At 39.2% G+C, this 17,102-nt stretch overlaps 3 protein-coding genes across 3 annotated transcripts in view; 1 reads left to right on the forward strand and 2 right to left on the reverse strand. All coding sequences in view use genetic code 11, as the record gives it.

Annotated features, from left to right (window-relative positions):
* The window catches only part of EGR_01776 (Beta-adrenergic receptor kinase), a gene marked incomplete at both ends in the record, with an annotated part of 29,722 nt that extends 27,637 nt beyond the window's left edge, over positions 1–2,085 (reverse strand). The window contains one exon of the mRNA XM_024491025.1: positions 1,973–2,085. Coding sequence (XP_024354481.1) covers positions 1,973–2,085 — 113 coding nt within the window. The remainder of the gene's footprint in view (positions 1–1,972) is intronic.
* A 2,311-nt stretch (positions 2,086–4,396) lies between these two features.
* EGR_01777 (Mitochondria fission 1 protein) lies at positions 4,397–5,839 on the reverse strand (the record flags this gene model as incomplete). The annotated part of the gene is made up of 5 exons (XM_024491026.1): positions 4,397–4,503; positions 5,385–5,487; positions 5,520–5,584; positions 5,629–5,761; positions 5,798–5,839. The coding sequence occupies 5 exons, from the start codon at positions 5,837–5,839 to the stop codon at positions 4,397–4,399; spliced, it is 450 nt and encodes a 149-aa protein (XP_024354482.1).
* Positions 5,840–10,839: 5,000 nt separating this feature from the next.
* EGR_01778 (Papilin) lies at positions 10,840–15,552 on the forward strand (the record flags this gene model as incomplete). The annotated part of the gene is made up of 5 exons (XM_024491027.1): positions 10,840–10,938; positions 11,420–11,831; positions 13,647–13,823; positions 14,068–14,298; positions 15,311–15,552. The coding sequence occupies 5 exons, from the start codon at positions 10,840–10,842 to the stop codon at positions 15,550–15,552; spliced, it is 1,161 nt and encodes a 386-aa protein (XP_024354483.1).
* Positions 15,553–17,102: the final 1,550 nt, after the last annotated feature.

The raw sequence follows: 17,102 nt of genomic DNA on the forward strand, positions 1-17,102 counted from the left end.
TCAATGAGGCGCAGACAATAATTCCGAAAAAAAGGGGCCCCTTTCTCATCAGTGAGAAGTATCTATAAGCACGAACAGATACAATGATGTCATACAAAAACTAGTGAAGTATTGAAGTCCTAAAAACAATCTATTAAGTGAATGCCTAAACAATTTCTTTTCATTCTATGTGTGTGACGAAGGGAGCGAAATAACCCCTTAAGTCATTTCTTTTTATTTCATCTTCGTTAAAAAGGGTTTTATGTGTGATGACGTACAAAAGGTACCAAAGAAACTTTATTTTTGACGTTAAATTAGGCAAGAAATTTGTATCTAGTCTGCTAGCTCCTGACATCTAGAATCACAAAGCATGAGAGCACAAACGAGGTTCTAACCAATTATCGCCGCAAATAGAAGGCGTGGAACATTTGCTGAAAAAGTCCATATTCTTACTTGCAATATTTCGCCTTATTTGCAAGTTGATAAACGAATTTTTCATAAGCTTTGGTAATTCAAACAAGTCAAATTATCAGGGTCGAACTACTTTCTGTTACTATTGAGCGTCCTCATGATCTAAAACATTATAATTCCAAAAATAAAGTTTGTCTTCCCACCAGCCACATTTTGCTATCTATGCTGATTCAGGCAATAGAAAGAAATATGTTCCGACTTTGGTCAGAAACGACGTGACTAGAAAAGCGAGTAGGCATGTACCTCCGAGACTCCAATCAAGTAGATCCCGTTACCATTGTAGCTGTCGAATACGCCCACGCTTGAATAAGTTCTCATCTGTGTGCTCATTCACAAATGAGAAACCTAAAGTGCTGAGCCAGACCCTAAGTTTGATGAGTATACAGAAAAAATTTACGTGCATTGCACGACTTCCCAGTAAACTAATTGATAAAAAAACGCTCCTATTAGAAATATTATGCAGCGCTTGCACACTAAAGTTAGAAGAAAAATGTACCACTACCAAACTTTTGTTGGCTAGATATTAATTGGACTTGATGGAATATGACATGCTGCAAACTATAAGATGGATACTTGATAAGATCATCGTCTCAGGCTCCTTTGAAAAAAGAAAGGTTTAATTTCAACCCAGTAATCAGACCCAGATCTAAAATTGTAAAACTGAAAAAATTGAAGGTTATTATTTATCTGAGGTCTGAAATGAGCACTTTCCTTGAGCCATTTAAATCAGAGAAACTTGGAAGAAACTAACGTGCCTTGAAACTGCTCTTCCAGTAAGAATCACGCATTATAAAATTCTTAAGCAGTAATGGTCCTCAAAAAATTTCCTTAAATTCCATCCGAAAAAACGTTTTTTTTCCTTCCATTTATTTGTACTATAAGAAGAAACACAGATGATCCATAGCGCTCTTGGTGAGTTAAGTCCTAAGTGTGAACGTTTAAATTAATGTGGGATTAATTATGAGGTAGCACCATGTTAATTGCATCTGATTTTGGCAGTCAAAACGGATAAGTTGCAAGTGGAATGACAAAGAAATCGCAAATCAGCTCCAGCGCAGCGTTATCAGAAATAAAATTTAGAGGTATGGATTTACTCCTAAATAAATGCAGAAAAATTGGAGCAAGAGGTGATGAGAAACGCAAAAACTGATTGCTAGGTGCAAAAATGGTGGCAATTATCGGGCAGAGAGTGTAGCCTTACCGTAATATTGGAGCACAACAACAACCTAAAGTTTACTGAGGGTGGTGGAAATTTCATTCGCCCATTAAAGCACAGTAAGCACCATGTAGTGATTTTTATCTGGCACTGCTCATAGTCCACAATAAAAACAGCTGGATAGCGAGCACCACTCGAGCATAATGGGAAAATATGATGCTAACTGCAATAATTAATGTACTATAAAGAACTTTAGTCGAACGTAGTAAAGTATGCAGCAAAAAGCAGCAAATTATCAAACTATCTAACCCACTTTTAAAACCTGATTTTAAGTTATTCTTATAAAGCATTTGAAAACACACCTACCTTGGGTCGGGAAGGGTTATTTTCTTACTGGCACGGGCAGCGGGTGTGGATTTACTCATTTCCATTGCCATCAAATAACTCACGTCTGCCAAAACAGCTTCCAAATCGGCCATTTTTATTTGTTTTTCAGTATCAAGTAAGATAAATCACGACTTCGCTGAAGTAATCCAAGGAGTTATTTGGAATGCGGGACTAAAGCAGCATCCTGAGAAATTTGAAAGCTAGTGTCCTTTGTGTACATCGTTTTTGATTAAGTCAAACCGGCAGTTTAAAAAAGGCAAAAGTAATTTTGCATACGTCATGACTAATAACTTCGATAAAACCAGAAGTTATTTTCTTTAATTTTTCTTGTCAAAACATAAGTTAATTTGGCAAGTTAATTAGCGTCATGCCTATTAAATAGCCTGGATATTTATTACTTTTTCCCTCAGGTATCAATTTTTTACATTTTTATTATCAATCCGAGTTTTAAGCCAGAATTTACGGTACTACGATATTCACTAAGGCCAAAGATACCTTAAAACACCATAACAGCACAATGAGTTGATGTTCGAAATCTGACTTTAAAATGGACGCAACGTGGCTGTTTTGCCTCGAATTTCTGATTTCCTTCTAGTCTGCTCCTAATTTTTAGCATTATGTACTCCGATGGTTGTTTATCTCTCCGTATTGGCGAGGAGACACCTTTGACTTGACCTTTGTATCACGCCGGGTGGGCTGGCCTTCGGGCCATGCCAGTAGCCCAAATACCTTCTCTGTGCCGAATGTACATGTGCTGCTCGAGTACTATGCCTTCTTTTGTCTTCAGGGGAGTCCCGGAACGCTATAATTAGGTGGTAATCCACCCTTTCTTTTAGACTCCTCTTTAATTAAGAGTTTTTTTCAATAGATATTTCGTTTGGTTTATGCCCAATGTATTGAATTACCCCATATTTTCTTGCCATTTTGTTGTTACTTTGTAGCACCTTTCCCCATGCCTTATGGCGATTTGATGCTTCGATTAACCGAACCACATAGACGCTTGAGTCTACGCCTATGATTCTCCCCCTCGGTCGCGTGACTCTGGGGCCGTACTAGTAACCTCTTAACCCCTCCTTGCATCGGTAATGTGAAAAGCCCACCAAACTTTCCCCTTTTTCACGGTCTAGATTCACCTTTTCATTCAGTAGCTAGCCAATCGAAGCAAACCATGAACACGTAGGTTGGTACTTGTCCCGCGTTTCATTCCGAATTCTGTGGTTGCTTGTGGGACCAAAAAAGTATTCCATCTCTATCTTGCTCCCACCATCCAGATGATATAGGACCCAGTTATACGAGCAGTCGGTATTCAGAAACTTTTTCATCAGGAGGGCGAAGTGGGTAAACAGGCAGATTCGGGTAAAGGTAACGATCCTACCTATATTTTAAGACGCAAATTTTGCAAGATCTGTTAGCTGGCGAAGCAGCCTACTCTAGCGGTAGTTTATGGGGCTGGCCGCGACGTCCGACTTCCTCCACTACCCATATTTTATTGTATCACCATCATGATTTGCCAGTAATGCGGATGCAGTTCGACCTAGATTTCGATAACTCTAAGGCTTGTTAGTGCTGCATTTAACCAGCCTCATGCTTGAGCAATACTTCTGCACTGACAGTAATACAACTGGCACCGCTAAGTTCACCTAAAAGTAGACGCCTGTCAACTGGAAATCCTGAATGCAGATGGAAAAAACAGTGTGACTGAAACCAAGGTCCATCTGCACTCCATTAATAGTAATCCATGATGCTAATGCGATGAAACAAAAGCAAATTGGACATCGCGACAACCACCACATCCCCTGCAGTTTAGAGGATAGTTGAGGTTTTGCGCTGGTGGTGCACTGGACTCTCAAGAGACCTAACATATATCTGTTCGATTCACAATTCATGATGATTTACCGCACTTACTTCACATCCAATCGGCTAAATTGGAGCTAGCGTTCACACTTCTTTCTGTGCGCGTTGTGGGAGCGTGAACACCCTTCTGCCCAGGCTTTAATAAAGAAGCTGAGCAGACCACTGCGAGGAAGAGCATACGCGTCTCATTCACGGTGCCTTGTGCCAGGTAAAATCCCAATTGTCTCAAAAATAACCAAATGGATTATCAACATTTCAGCACTAACTGTACTACAATTGACATCGTTGCTACCACACGCTCCATGGTGGATCTTCCACTGAGATGCAAAGCTCAAAGTACCATTTGGGTAAACGCAACGGTGGATTATGAGGAAAATCTGCTGTCTCCTTAGGGCTTTACATGATCAACAACCATAGAGCTCATTTACCAGATATGAAAGCGGATATGCTTTACTTTTAGCATTTGAATGTTAGAAAATCACAGATGATACACACCTACGGTTTCAAGTCTTTAAAGTGGTGTGTTGAAAAACTGGCACAGTTGGCCACTTATTGTCCTTTGCCCTTCTGGATGCCGTAGGCTGCAGCAGCTCCAATCAACCCTAGCGCAACGCCACCGACAGCTAAACCAACAGCTCCCAAGCCTAAGGTGCCGGCTGAAAATGCAAAAAAGACGGGGTTGCACTAGCTGTATCCAAACAATCACTCAAAACAGTAGTACACGTGTAAAGGTGACTCATTTGACTATCGCAATGTACATCTTTGGCGAAAAGCTGTATGCGTATATTTGCTTGCGATTCACACGAGTTCAGGAGCACTGTGAGCGCTACAAATGTACTCTTCAAAACCTAGCTAGTTATCTTGCAGGTAATAACGAACACACTTTTTGATCCTCTTAAGGTGCGATTCCATCTGTAATTTTTCTCAAAATAAAAGTTATTTGTGAGAGAGGAGTCTACATTTTGCAAGAACTAACACATGTGCCAAGTATGCAGAAAAAGGAGAAGTCTGAGCATGCGACCTAATAAACTACGCTTATGCTAGTTATGAAGAACAGCCAAAATAAATACTACCTTAGCTGTGAATACAAATAGTCTTTTGGATATTTTTTCAGGGCATATATTGGCAAATAGGGTAACTTTCAGATAATAAGTGGTCACTAGAATAGCATTGTGACAAAAATCAACGATACTGGAGTGAGCTTAACTGACCATAATCAGTGCAACTGCACAGCATGTAAAAGGTTCAGGTCAACTGCAAAAGCAAGTAAACAGATTAAGCTTGAATGCAATTTATTTCAACTTCTTTGTTAGATATCATTAATTCTTCACTAGAAAACGAGCATGAAATGCACAGATCTCGTAAAGGCTATTCAAGCACAGCCCTCAAAACTAGTGTAATGGCAGCACCAGCAACAGCCACAACAGTCCCAGTAGCTGTCACGAAAACGCCAGTGATTCCTTCTACACACCAAGTCACAATACAGATAAAGATGTAGTTAAAGATTCAGAATACTAGCAGTAAAAGAACTTGCCACGCCTGCGTCGGCGTTTAATTTCTGCTTTCAAGTCAGAAGATTGGTGGTCCTGAGGATTGACGGCGAGAAGGTTATCGCAACATTCGATTGCCTTTTCGTAATGCTAATTGTGGATTACTCAGAAAATGAACATACTCCCATCTTTGTATTAGCCAAAGCAATCAGAAATAAACATTCCCTTTTCTTCGCATCGTCGGCAACTGAAAAGCAACCTAAAGTACCAATATCCTGTATAATCACTTACTTTTTAGAAGGGACTCCGCTGTCATAAGCGCATTTTCATCCTTAGTCTTCAACAGATCCAGTGCATACGAGATTTGTGTGTCATAATTTGAGAACCCAGCTTTTCCCTCAGCGACATATGCCTCACGGGATTTCTGAAAGTATACGTCACAATAATCTCCCCACATTACTCGTGCACACGTAACCGGCTCATTCAAATCCAGTAATTCCATCTAAAAAGTACGACGCAACTAGACACACCAGATTAACAGGCGGAACTCTACACTTGTAAAATTAAACAAAGCCATTTGTAGATATGAAAGATTGTAAGGATTCCTGCTAAAATTCAAAAATTTTTTAAACAACAAATTTTTTAAGACGGACAGAGCATAAAATTGCACTTTACTGCAATGATGTCTCAAATCGCCAAAGTTTAATAGGTTTACGCTTTGTTGAGGTACTATTTACCAAAATAACCGTTTTACATTTTGATTTACAAAAGTTGGATTATCACTGCAGCAATGACCTGAGCAATTCTAAAGATTTTGATCCCTGCTTTTAAAGAAAGGTTTGAACACCGCACCCTACGTTATCATCTGGTTTAAATTGTGTTTAGCGTAGTTTGCCATGTAATGTGGTTTCTAAAGCGTTGACTTTTAATTCCGCATTAGTTAGTACTCAATGGAAATTACTTTTTATCATAAATAACAAGTTTAGCTGGGAACTTTTCGTTATCTTTGCACGCTATAAGGTAAATCTGCTAAGCTCTTTTCCTATTTAGAATAAGCCTTTTTTCTCTCATGGATTCATTTAATTAAGAAAAAAGTATTGTATCAAATAGTAATCAATATAAAGAAGTATCTAACAGATGAAATACTATCTCTCAATGGAAGTGTTTGGTCCCGTACTCCATTGCAGCACTTCGTACCTTCCCTAAATTTTAGTGTGCCATGCCTTTACAAAGGAAGATTTATCATTCGTGGGCAAAGGGCTGGGAGGCTATTGGCATGCTTGGAGAGCCAGACCGCCAAAGGGGAGTGCAACCTATGGAGAATGAAGAATTGGTGTAGATAAACATGCAATTAAACGAGATATCAAATCACTACTCCTTGGTTAGCCTTCGACGCCATAGTTGAAATACAAAACTTCATATCTGAACGTGAATGGTGCAGCTTTATAAGTATATGTGCATTTATGCTTTGGTTTGCACAAGTCAGCAGACGTGATCGAGACTCTATTTCAATGACATCGTATTTACGGAATTTCGCTGAATCCAATACAAAAGATTTCGGTCAATAAATGAGATGGATAAATGAGGTGGAGAAGTAAATGCATTGTACTCGAGTTGAACACTAGTATATTTTGTCGAAATACCAAGTTGGGAAGTCTGTTGACCACTCCAACGCGGTTGCCATCGTTATCAAACAGAATGAAATACCTCAGAGGCAAATTATCCACCGCAATTTAGACGCTTTACTCTCCCAAGATGACACAGTCAATTCGTTGGCCAAAAGTTAAAAATTAAATTTGCAGATTCGGAAATTTGTAGGCATTTTTGAGCGACTTTGTTTGTGGAGCCTTAAGTACAATTCGTTGCAGTCATTTTTACGTATAGCGGGTTGGTAATTACGAATTTCTTCTGACAGGTAGAATACTAAGAATTTGGGGTTTTAGCAATACAAAACAGTTTTTAACAATGTTTGGGTCCGTTAGCTTTTCTGGATAGTGATGTGAGTGGCTTGTATGTGGGAATCAGTTTGCTTTTCGGAACAATCTTAGCTTACTCCGACTTATTTCAAAGTGGAAGTGGAAGTACTTATTAGGATCAGTTTGGACTTTGATTAGGAATAGTTGCCTTGAAAGAAGGCCGGCCAATTTCATGAATAAATTCAAAATTGTTCTCTTGCTAAACCATTCAAATCACGCCTGGGAGGAGTGGCCTTTAAACCTCAAACCACCATTGAAATAACTCTATCGTTTATTGATACTGACCACTCGAATAGTCAATTATTTTCGCATCGATGTTGAAGAGAATGCCTGCACTTGGATTGCGTTTTCAACGCATGAAGAAGACGTAAAAAGACATTTTACAGTGAATGATACGAACTATCAAAGGAAATTTGTTTTTCAAGGTTAGGGAAAACAAATGCTTTAATATGGCACACTTTTAAAGACTAAGCAGTGTTGCCTCCGTAGGCTGCATATCCCACTCGTGATATCATTCCCATCGACTTTTTGCTCAAATCCACACACTTATACGTGAATTTTATCTTCGGCTTGGGCAAGTGAAGTCGAGGCACTTGTGACGTCCTGGTTTAGCTGAAGTCAGAGGTCAGCTACAGACTACACCACTCAATTCATTATCACGTTTTCCTTTGGTTCTTTTCCATTATTTTATTAATAAGGTTGAATTTGAAGCTAAGAGGTGTTAGGGATGCGCCTTCGTTTCATGAAATAGATGCAAAAAATCATTACAAACTTATATTTGCGCATAATTAATCAACAAGGAGATAATCAAGAAAAAATGCAAATTAATTGATTAATTACACTAAAAATACTGACTCCTCACGTTTCAAACTCTTATGTACTGTTGGACTCAGTGTTATTAACAGATTTGTCTTATTCTAATAAGAACTTCAATCATTCATCATATTTAATAATGTTGTCCTTATTCCAATAAAACCACGCAGCGTCATAGCGGTGTAATTATCTCATATCCATTTTTCAATCGATTTGACCTAGGAAGATCCAGGAAAATCTTCTTAGGTATGGAGGCCAGCGAGGAATTTAGAGCCGGTCCGGCAGCGAAAGTTGGCTCTCGCCAATTAGCGCACACCGCACGGGATCCCGTGCCTCTGCAGCTCCCCTCCGGTGCCCCCTTCTAGCAACCGCCCGATCGCAAGCACTACCATACGCACGTATGCGCGCGCAGACATCAGGTGCGCACGCGATGCCTGTGGTGATGTGTCCGCAGGCTTCATTTTAAAGGACAGCATTGCCGCGTTCGGGTGTATGCGGAGGGCCTGATAACATGTGGACAGGCGTATCATTGCGGATTATTTGGATAGTACTTCTACTGTTGGCGCTATCACCTCAAGTGAGTTTGTGCAAGTGAAAATCAGATGATGAATACGTAATTGGTGCCTGTTTCTGGAAGGCAACAATTGTAAATCATTTAGCTGGAAAGTACACTGAAAACAAATCTCAAAAGCATGGAGTTGGTGACCACCTTTGAGCCTTTGGCAAAATTAAGAGTTTTGGTCGCATTCACTTGCATACTGAACCAAATGAGGTGCTTATTTTATTTGGGACATAATGAACTGAACTCTATTTCTGTGTCAATCTTTGATTCTCATCTTCAATTTTGACATTTGTTAATGAAGTATACATCTATTTAAGAACCACAGCACTCTACAAAAAATAAAACGCATCACTGATTTCGAAGTTTCGTCCGTGCTGAATTAAATTTTAATACCCAAATAATAGCATGCGAAGAACTTAGGCATCAGTTCGATGCTAATTCCGGTAAGTCCTTAAAATAATTGCTGCATATTGGCATAGCAAATTTTATTTAAGCAGTGGTTTTCGATAAATATCCGACAGAGTGAAACTAATTAGTAGCATGAAACCGGGATTGGAATTCTTATCACTCCTTGTTTTCACTCAAACTTCATACGTTACCGTTAAAAAGGTATATCATATCAGAAGAATATCGTTTATTATTACCGTCGTCTTAGGATGATTTTTTGCATAATATTCCACTCACATGTGGTTTTATGAAATATTTTAATATTTACACTTTCGATCGCATTAAAATTTGCTGTGGTCTTCGAAATAACCAAGCAAGAGCCTTATTTGAGCGGTGCAAATTCCATAGACATTTAAGTAGGAGCAAAGGCGACTCCTCACCTGTGATTGACCTGCTTAACTTTTAAAGTGTCCTTTCATTTAACATAATGCATTTTAACACAGATCTGAGCCATCGCAATCATGTGCAAAATCCGTCTTAATGTTCAAGCAGATAAACATTTGAAGTTCATGTTAGTTGGGTCGTCTGTCTCACCAACTGCCTTTTAGTGAAATTTAATTTAAGTCAATTGTCCCCAGAGGTCACACTTGATTTTGACAGATAAACATCAAAATCACATCAAGCTTGTCGATTTGCTGTTGTAACCACTGACTGAGACTGAAATGTGGGTTGAGGTAAAATGCATATTCATGCCTCCATGTTATGTATGTGAATGAGGACCATTTTGAACGGATGTACTCCAACCCTTTTTCGTGTTTGAGTGATTTTCCCGACTTATTAATAAGCATGAAATCGTTATCAAATGTTATAAAATCAGTATCGTGCGAATAACTCTAGTGGGAATCCCCACCAAACTACGGAAGTTAGAAGTTCATGCTTCCCTTACACAAAATCCGATCTAAGCGGTTCCTCAATTCATTCACTTTGGTATTTACAATAAAAGGTACGGTGTGGTTTTCCAGTGCATGGAACGGCCAAGAGATGGTAGATATTTTTCTCTGGCACACAGAGAGCAATAGTAGATGCCCACATAGCTATGCTTCTTGTAACATGATATCTCATCAAGCTTCATGCAGTACTTCGTTTGTTTTTGGACGATTCGCCACGTCTTAAAGGTCACATGTCGGCTGCTATGATGACTGACAGCTGACATGTAAGAAAATGTCAAACACTCCTTTTACTAGTGGAGAAGAGGTAATCCCACATAAAGCTAAATTCCACACTTTTTGCAACCAATTGGGATTTCGACTGTGCATACATCACTGGCTTCCTCAACAAATGACTAATAGTGAATTATGAAGTTTATTAGTACTCCGGATCTACAAAAGCCAAGGTGTCGTCGAGTTGTTCTTTTCTTAGGTTTTCTGATCACTTAATTCTACCAGAATTTGAATGAGTTACAAAATCCAAACAAACCGAGATCGAAACGGTAACATTCGCAAAGTTTCTCTTAGGTTGCTTAATGACGATAAATAGATACGTAACTATCCAGACCATGTCGCATTTTTAGCTAATGCGCTTTCATAAAGTCGGTCTTGCAATCACGCTTCTTTGTGAATCACCTGCGCACATCAAATGCGTTTAGCTCCTCGCCGCCACCTACAGTGCTTTAACCCGGATATCATTACAAAGTAGTAAAACCGCCTCTAATAGATAGTAAGGAGGTTGTATTCCTGCAGTGCGTACTTTTAGTATGCAATTCCAATGCTGAAAGGCATTCGGCATAAGTTCATCGCCATCTATCGCTACTTATCCGGCACGTCTTGCTTGCCGCAACCGCACACTTTTCTCATCCTCACCACGGTGGGCTTTTGCATATTGGCTGTAATCGGTTCAAAAATGCGATTAGGAAAATTTCACCAAGGGTTTAGCAATCAAGTATGGGATTCTTCAATTTTTGTTGACAAATTTTAGATATATTTGGCTGACAGAAGTCAAGTCCTACCGTTTTATGAGACAAGTGGAAATAAGAGTTAAATAGGCGCATGTTAAGTAACTAAATTTTATGCTGATATCCCTGACCAAAAATCGCCTAAGCTTTAAATAAGTAATTCCAAATTTATGAATGAGTGCAACCAGAAGGTGCTACAATTTATTCATTATCTAAATCAATGGCATCACTCTTCAGGTAGTAGCTGTCATAATTATTCTCAACAATCTGAAATTGGTAACTGCTCATAATGGCTAGGTCGTCTTGACACAAAAGATTATGGGATTTTTAAGAGTTGTCTTTCAAAATAAAAAGCGGTGATTCACTTTGAACCAACTTTTAACTTCGTTATAGTTGCATCTTTGCCAGGAGACCAGCAATATCACTTTCTATGACTCCCCAACACAATCACCACCAGCTGGAGAGTTGACATACTCTTCGGAGCCGTCGCACACAGATGCAATTGATGAATCTACCCTTTGGGAAATGGTTCGGGAACAAGAGAAAGAGATGTGGAGAGGTCAACTGAACCACCCTCTAACAGATCCACCCACCACCATGAATAAGGAGGACAGAGAAGAGACTACGGGATTTGAAACATCAGCAATGTTGATTACACCGGGGATGGATGAAATGAACACACCATCAGAGGAAGATGAATATGACGTAAAAGAATCGTCCGATATCAAGTATCCACCTCAAGTGAGCGCCAAGGCAGCTGCATTAAGATCAAAAGATGACCTTCTGGATCCAGGATATGGTAGAGGTACGTTAATCGGTAGTTGATACATGTATCTCGGAAATAGGTTTGGCGCTGAATATCTCCGTGGTCAATGATTCACATTACCGACTTATTCGCGACACAAAAGCTTACTTCGTTGGTTGTAGCAAAAGCGTAGTCTAACTGTAAATAGTGTCATCACATTGTGAAAGTGGATAAACCTAAATAAGCAGCCTTCGGCTAAACTTGTTTTGAAGTGGAATGCGGAAATCAAATCCACAGCAATGTGATCAAATTCTGAAGATTTAAGTATTGTGGCACTTTTTAAGAGGACTTTTACTAATGTGATAAATAAAGTTACTTATATTTTGTTCCTGCTTACGCGCAACCCTATTTGTGGGCAGAATCATACCGTGTTCAAATGCGCAAGCCATAGGTGACTTACAACTATAAAATCTCACCCGCGGACTTCCTGAGCCGTCCAGAGAGGATTCTGCAACGTAAAAATCTATCTGGGCGCCGAGTCATTGGGAACACGTAAACCTTAGTGCAGACAATGGGATCCTTACATGGAATTTGGAATATCCTAAATCGGTTTGGTCATTTTTGAATGATTTTTTGACAATTTTTGGCGGCACAGGGATTCATAATCGAGGTTACCATTAATATACCTTAAAGGCATTTTGTATTCCACCTTGCTATATTTCCCCATTTGGAAAACAATAATTTCCTGTCAAACAAGCTTGATTGTGGCCAGCCATTCCCCTTATGGTGATTTGCACTTAGTCAGAAGGAATTAAACAGGCTAATGTTTTGCTGCAGTCTTTAATCTAGACATTCCATCAACAGATGTTCGGTTGCCAGATGTGGGCAGAGCTCGTGAATCAACCACCAGGTGGTTATGGGTTAGAGACTATCAACCGGTGACCTTTTGCCGCCTGCGATTCAGTGGGTAATTGCAAAGGTCAGTGGACGTCAGGTTTTCATAACTCTTCGAAGGCCAAAACCCAATAATACAAAGTTAAATGACTTGTTGAGACATTTTAAGCACTTTAGAGCTACAAGAAGTTAAACATATCACAAGTATACCCTGTAACATAAAATGACTGAATGAGTTGCTTAAGTCCTTAGCGACATCAACAAAAAACCTCAACATTTCTTTATATTTCATTTTTGTGCAAATAAAGAAGGAGCTCATGTTTATTTGGCTAAATAGGCGTTGATGAGTGTGGACACTGCTACTTTATTTATGATATTGCAAATGCACAAAGGAGGCCATAACAGAGGTCAAGGGGTAAGCTTGTCATTTTAAAGCCCTGATTTCGCATGAGGCTCTTCCCAACAATACTTTGGGCTTTGATAAGTAAAGCTTAGCTGAAGCTATGACTTTGCGTTTGTGAGTAATTTCGTAGCTATCTTTACAAAGATACTTATAAGCCTAGGCAATACATTGGCAATATGCAGAAGACTCTAATGGCATTTCAAATTTCGGAAGAAAAAGTGACACACGCTTACAAGCTGCGTTTTGGAGGAACTTACACTACGTTGAGGTGCGTATGAAGTTGCGTAATTTGTACTAAATTTGTACCAGGTAAAAGATTAGAGGAAGGTAATTTTTTGGCTATTGGTCATTACACAAATCAGCTAAAAACTTAATAGGAATTCAGAGTCCAGAAAACATTTACTATCTCACCTTAAAGCCTTGTATCCGAAATATCTGGGCTTTCACACTACCCTTGCTACAAAATGGATCCAAAGTTTTGGCGCAAACCATATTTTACCACCTACGAGTACAGACCTTGCGCTTTTGCTATCCTTTAGGGTTACTTCGAATGTATTATGTTTTCTCCTATGTTTTAGAGAGGTGTCAAGTTATGCCACAAATGACAACTTGCTCAGAGATGAGAGACGCAGAAGAATTCCTTTGGTATTATGACCAAATCGAGAAACGATGCTTTTCTACTTCCGACTGCATTCTAAACAGTAACCGCTTTGAAAGCGAGGCCGACTGTAAATCAGTCTGCCTCCCGAAATCACGTGAGTCTCCGCACTTTAGGAGGAGGTGATTTTCTGAAACCAAAGTTTATGTTTAGTGCAAAAAGCGAAGTTCTTAAGGTAGCAACAGAGTTTGAAAAGTGTATTGCGCATATATGCTTCGTGATGATTAGAAATGCGCAAAATGATCGAGTAAGGAAGTTTGAAAACCAGTACATAGTAAGGTGAAGCTAGGAAGGAAAAGATAATGTAACTGCACGAAACCTTTTTTTGTAAATGCTCCTAGCACTGAGACGATGTCTGGCTCCTCCGAAGGCGGGCTATGCGCAGTGCGCCTACAGCGGCAATCGCTCCGGTTCCTCTACAACCATCCAGAAGGCATACTTCGATAAGGCCCTCGAACGTTGCTCGTGGTTCGTTTACCTCGGCTGTGGTGGAAGTGATAATCAATTCGCCTCTATCGAGGAATGCAATGACACCTGCATGACCCCGGAGGCTCTCACTACTATTCGACAAAGTAGGCTTCGTGACAAAGTATCAGAAAGGTTTTACAGAGATTAATGTACTTTCTGCAGTTATTTCGACGCCTATGGTACATTATGCCTAATAGAATGTATAATCTATAATAGATGTGCAAGGTCTTCAGTTATTGAAGCAGGAAAATGGAATGATCTTTCCTCCCCTAAGATGACACTAAAAATTTCATAATGATTTTTTAATGAAATGCATCGTAGTGATAGTAAGGTACGGATCTACCTGAAAACTTTTAGAGTTTATCCAAAAAACGCAAAACACTGAGGATTTGTCAAGTTCTACTATTCTGTTATTCGACGTTTAGCAATGTTTTAAGGTAACTTTTACACAGCAGTTTACTAATAAAAACTACGGTTAAACTTTGAGATGATTGGGCGAAAGTTATGATTTGGTGCGAAACGTGCACTTATGAGTGTCCAAAAAGTCTTCGGATTTCTATTTATCTTGGTGCCAGTTCTGGTTATGACATTATAAACGGCATTGTCGGTAGACAAACTTGCATTCGCAAAACTTCTACGAGTCATCTGGATTAGTTTCACCACCTACAGCTTTATAAATTTTAAAAACGAAATGCTTTAGAAAGCATGAGCCAGAAGATCCCAGTTTGACATTTTGAGAGTTCTGAAAGAAACTTTCGTAAGTTATGGTTGCAAAACAACTACCACATTTTTAACTGCCAAATGAAATTTGGTTGTTGAGTCACCGTGGTTACTATTCCTCGCCTCCAACATCCTAAATAATACTTTTTCCCAAGATTTTTGCGATAATGATAAAATCATAAGCTAATACAAAAATCGCTTTAAAATCACTGAATATGAGTAATTGCTAAGTACATTTGTATATAGAATGATAACAACTAAGAAGAATATAGAGGTATGAAGTTATTTTCAGTTTTCTGCTATTCTCTTTGCATGGTTATATGAAAATAAGCAAACTTTTCTGCGAAAGGTAGGGCTTTTATAACCTGTAGAGGATTATGCATTTGTCGTTATTAGATGCTCAGGAGGTATGTGAGTTGCCACGTCTGCTCCCTGATGGCATGGGATGTGAAGATGTGGGGCAGACAACTTCCCGGTGGTACTACGATGCACAGACTCAACTTTGCAAAGAATTTGGCTACCCTCATTGTTCTGGGACTGCCAATAATTTCCTTTCCAAGTCCTCTTGTGAACTCTTCTGTGGCGCCAAGACTCTGAGTCAAGAAGGTGAGATGAGATTATCCCCCTGCAATAAATAATTCTTAACAAAAGGCTGGAATGTTTAATCGGCAAAGTAAATGAATAAAAATAAATAAAATAAATCTGCATGAAAAATGGCTGGCAGCTTTTCAGGTAAAATTAATCGGCAGCAAACGCAACTTATTCCTCAACTATTAATAAGGACTCAATAAATTATTTGTAACAATTTTTATGACAGGGCAAAGAACTCTCTCGTGGAGCAATAGCGAACTGAAGTCCAACTTAACGCCTACCATCTGATTCAGTAGAACACTTTGGGGCTGTTACAAGTCAAACCGATCCACAAAATACCATTCACTTTTGCAAAGGCTCGGCAGGAATCCTTTATTTTAGCAAAATATCAATTTGCCCATTTCGGATCGAAAATGTAAAATATACGTGTCGAAATTCGAGTGGCCAGTGAAATTGTGGTAGCAGGCCGGTGCCGATTCCCCTTTTGCTTGCTTTTCTTTCACTTTAAAGATGCTGTGGTTTTGATATGTTCAACGCCATAAGACCTGAAAAAATCCTACGAAAACTGGTGCATAACTGTTTCTTCAGCCCTAAAGCAAAAAAGTTCGCAAGGTAAACACATTACGCTCACTTTCACCATTCAGCATTTTACAAAAACTGGCATAACAACAATTCTTCCTCTGTCATGTGGCCTCTGAAGTGGTACATTGCCATACACTAATATTCACGTAAATCTTTTAGAATCTGCTGCAAGAAGCCGTTCTCTTTTGAAACAAGTATGATTATTAATGGGGTGAACGTTCCTTCGGAAAAAGACTGTTTACTATGCAAGTAGGTTAAGCTTTAAATTGTATGTGCAGGTCCCGTTGGCCATCAAACGATTCTGAGTATGCACGTTGTAAGCACTAACTGATCAACTATGATGCCTATATTTTATATTTCATCTTTGCACCATCTATTAAGACAACGTTCTCCTTGCCCAAAATATTGCTATTATTTAGGTATACATGGACATTCAACCAGTCTGGAATAGGTAGCAGTTTCTGATGAAATTGATCCGCATTTTCATGGGCATCGCCACAGTAGGTACTCACCGTCACCGAAATTTCCCCAGTTTGTAACACATAAAGACTTTGCAGGATTTTTTCGCTCACGACTGTAGTCTAAATGCCCAGCAGATCCTAGTTACTTTAGAGGATGAAAAAGCGCGTAGCTGTACAAAAATGACTCACTTGTACAAGTATTCGAGTGATATTCGTGAAACTACAAGAAATGCTCTTATTCTAAAAAGTTTGAAATAAGAGTCGATTGACTCAGTTAAAACTTGGATGGAATTGGGCAATATTAAAACAATCATTGGAGCGCAATGTCGATGTCCGCAAAGTAAAATTATACTGGAATTTCCTGAGTCATTCAAGTAAATCGTATTCAATATCATTACTATCCATGGGTTACGTCCGAAGAGTCGGATGATTTCGGACTGTTCATACGTTCACATTGTTGCTCAACATCGCTAGTAATAGTAGCACTAGTAATACCTTATCTCATCATTCCGTATGAAGATGTGGCGCAGTCGTCCCATTAGAACATCTGAGAG

The sequence above is a fragment of the Echinococcus granulosus genome (genome assembly GCF_000524195.1).
Source record: "Echinococcus granulosus chromosome Unknown EG_S00007, whole genome shotgun sequence".
NCBI classification, from domain to species: domain Eukaryota; kingdom Metazoa; phylum Platyhelminthes; class Cestoda; order Cyclophyllidea; family Taeniidae; genus Echinococcus; species Echinococcus granulosus.